Source organism: Penaeus vannamei, chromosome 3 (assembly GCF_042767895.1).
Source record: "Penaeus vannamei isolate JL-2024 chromosome 3, ASM4276789v1, whole genome shotgun sequence".
Lineage (NCBI taxonomy): Eukaryota > Metazoa > Arthropoda > Malacostraca > Decapoda > Penaeidae > Penaeus > Penaeus vannamei.
In genome coordinates, this window is record NC_091551.1 from 11,640,341 (window position 1) to 11,642,605 (window position 2,265).

Consider the following 2,265-nt stretch of genomic DNA (forward strand, 5'->3'; position numbering starts at 1 on the left):
TTGAATACCGGAATGTAATTTCTGTAATTCAATAATAATATTAGTATCAGTAGTAATATTTCCCTTAATAGCATCAATAGTGGCACCATTAATTTTAGTATTTAATCACCATAACTTCTTAAAAGCACACATGCCTATTGCTAGATCTGAAACTTAAATAACTGATAATCTACCCATAATACATTGTAGCGAATAAGAGAAATAGACGCAAAGAGAGAGTGGCAGAAGAGCAGGGATTATGAACTTAATGTAAATATTACGTATTTGATCTGATATTCTCTCATTCCTTATGAGTTTTCCGTTGCATCAGAGCTAAAGGCATGCGATAAAATGCGATTGAAAATGAATTTGTGATATTTAACACTGACCCTATTTTTTTTTGTGAATACTTTTATTATTCTTTCTGATGATTGATGGTAATATCAGCCACAGCAAATATGCGGATGATGAAGATGACGGTTAAGGCAATGGCAGTGATGGCATTGATAACAGGTGATAGCAGTAATAACGGTAACAGGTGATTAGTACACGTCATTTGAAAAAAAGAAAAGAAAAAGAAAAGAAAAAAGAAAGGTAAACACTAAAATTATAAGTACGCGCGCGCGGCCGCATGCGTATGTGTGTGTACATATATATACACATACATATATAAATATACATGCATACATATATATATATATATATATATATATATATATATATACATACATATATATATATATATATATATATATATATATATATATATATATATATATATATATATATATATATATATATATATATATATATATATATATATATATATATATATATAACGCTTAACACAGTTCTAAATACGGTTCTCACCAGCACCTTTGCCGAAGTATCGTGGAAATTCTTTCTCATTCTAATTCGATATCTCTAATTTAGAAAGGACACATCTACGAAAGCTCTAACGCCCCCGTTTTGGCTGACCTTATCAATGCTGTCGCCTCACGCGTAGAATTGCTGACTTAATGAAGGTGTTCGGCCTCATCGTTAGGTTAGGTGAAGTTAGGTTAGTATAGGAGAGGAGAGGAGAGGAGAGGATGGGATAAGACAGGATAGGATATTCTCTCTCTCTCTCTCTCTCTCTCTCTCTCTCTCTCTCTCTCTCTCTCTCTCTCTCTCTCTCTCTCTCTCTCTCTCTCTCTCTCTCCACTAAGCAGGGCAGCGCTATATTACAAAATCCCTTAAGCTTGTAGCAAAATGAGCGTCACTAATTGCAAATAAAAACCAAGGACTATATAATAAATTTCAGATACAAGCGAACTGACCGCTTGTGAATTAAGGGGTGAATAAGTGGTCCTTAAAAGCCTTAGAAATGAGTCGTTAGGAGTGGTTGCCAGTTCAGATTTCATAAGTAACGAGGATATACTCCCATTACCTATATATTATCATCAGCCTACGGAATGCTATGATTATGGCATTTAACCAAACATATATTCAGATTTACTGTAGACTACATCGCACAAATCACACCTGGTACTTGATATTGTACGCCTAAACAATATGGCCAGGCAAAAATCCATAGAAGACTCTTTATTCATACTTCTTAATTAGGCACAGGTGAATATTAAAGGATATATATGTTTTGTACTTATTTGTGACATACGTGTGTACTTCTTTCAAATATATAGATTTATGTTTATCAATTATATGATTTGCTGTATTTTTATGTCCACCTTCATATTAAGCTAAATGGAATTATGCATGAATCAAGCATATTCAGCGAAGCAGGAAAGCAAGTAATTAAAGTCTCTTGTGAAAAGTGTCATCAATTAAGAATTCGCAAAGCTGTCGAATATTCTGATTTTCTCGTTTAGCATTTATTAATATTTTCGTCATTTTTGCAATGTGACTCAATATATAAGCTCTGAAATGCAAAACTGAAATGTTTATTAGTCTTTCATGCACAAGGGTGACCGTAATAAATACTTTAATTCTTAAAACAGGATTAAAATGACAATAATGAGCGTCATTAGGAATTTTCCCTTCAAATACCTGTTACTTCCTTATCTATACATATTTCTATATCTATATTTGTTTTGCATGCACTCTCCCTGATTGTTTCCTTTCTAATTTTGATATGATTTTAACTTGCAGCTTTTATCATAATTAATGCTCTCTTTCCTTCATCTCTCTTATAACTTCCCTTTCTCTCTCTGTGTATTTCTGTGTTCCTAGCCTCACCTATTTTTCTTTTACTCTCATTCTTCTTGTAACTCCCCTTTCTCTCTCTTT

General features: G+C 32.8%; 1 protein-coding gene across 1 annotated transcript in view; it reads left to right on the forward strand.

Moving 5' to 3' along the window:
* Positions 1–437: 437 nt before the first annotated feature.
* Positions 438–2,265, forward strand: part of LOC138859573 (calphotin-like) — a 10,367-nt gene continuing 8,539 nt past the window's right edge. Inside the window, exon 1 of the mRNA XM_070115203.1 lies at positions 438–510. Coding sequence (XP_069971304.1) covers positions 438–510 — 73 coding nt within the window. The remainder of the gene's footprint in view (positions 511–2,265) is intronic.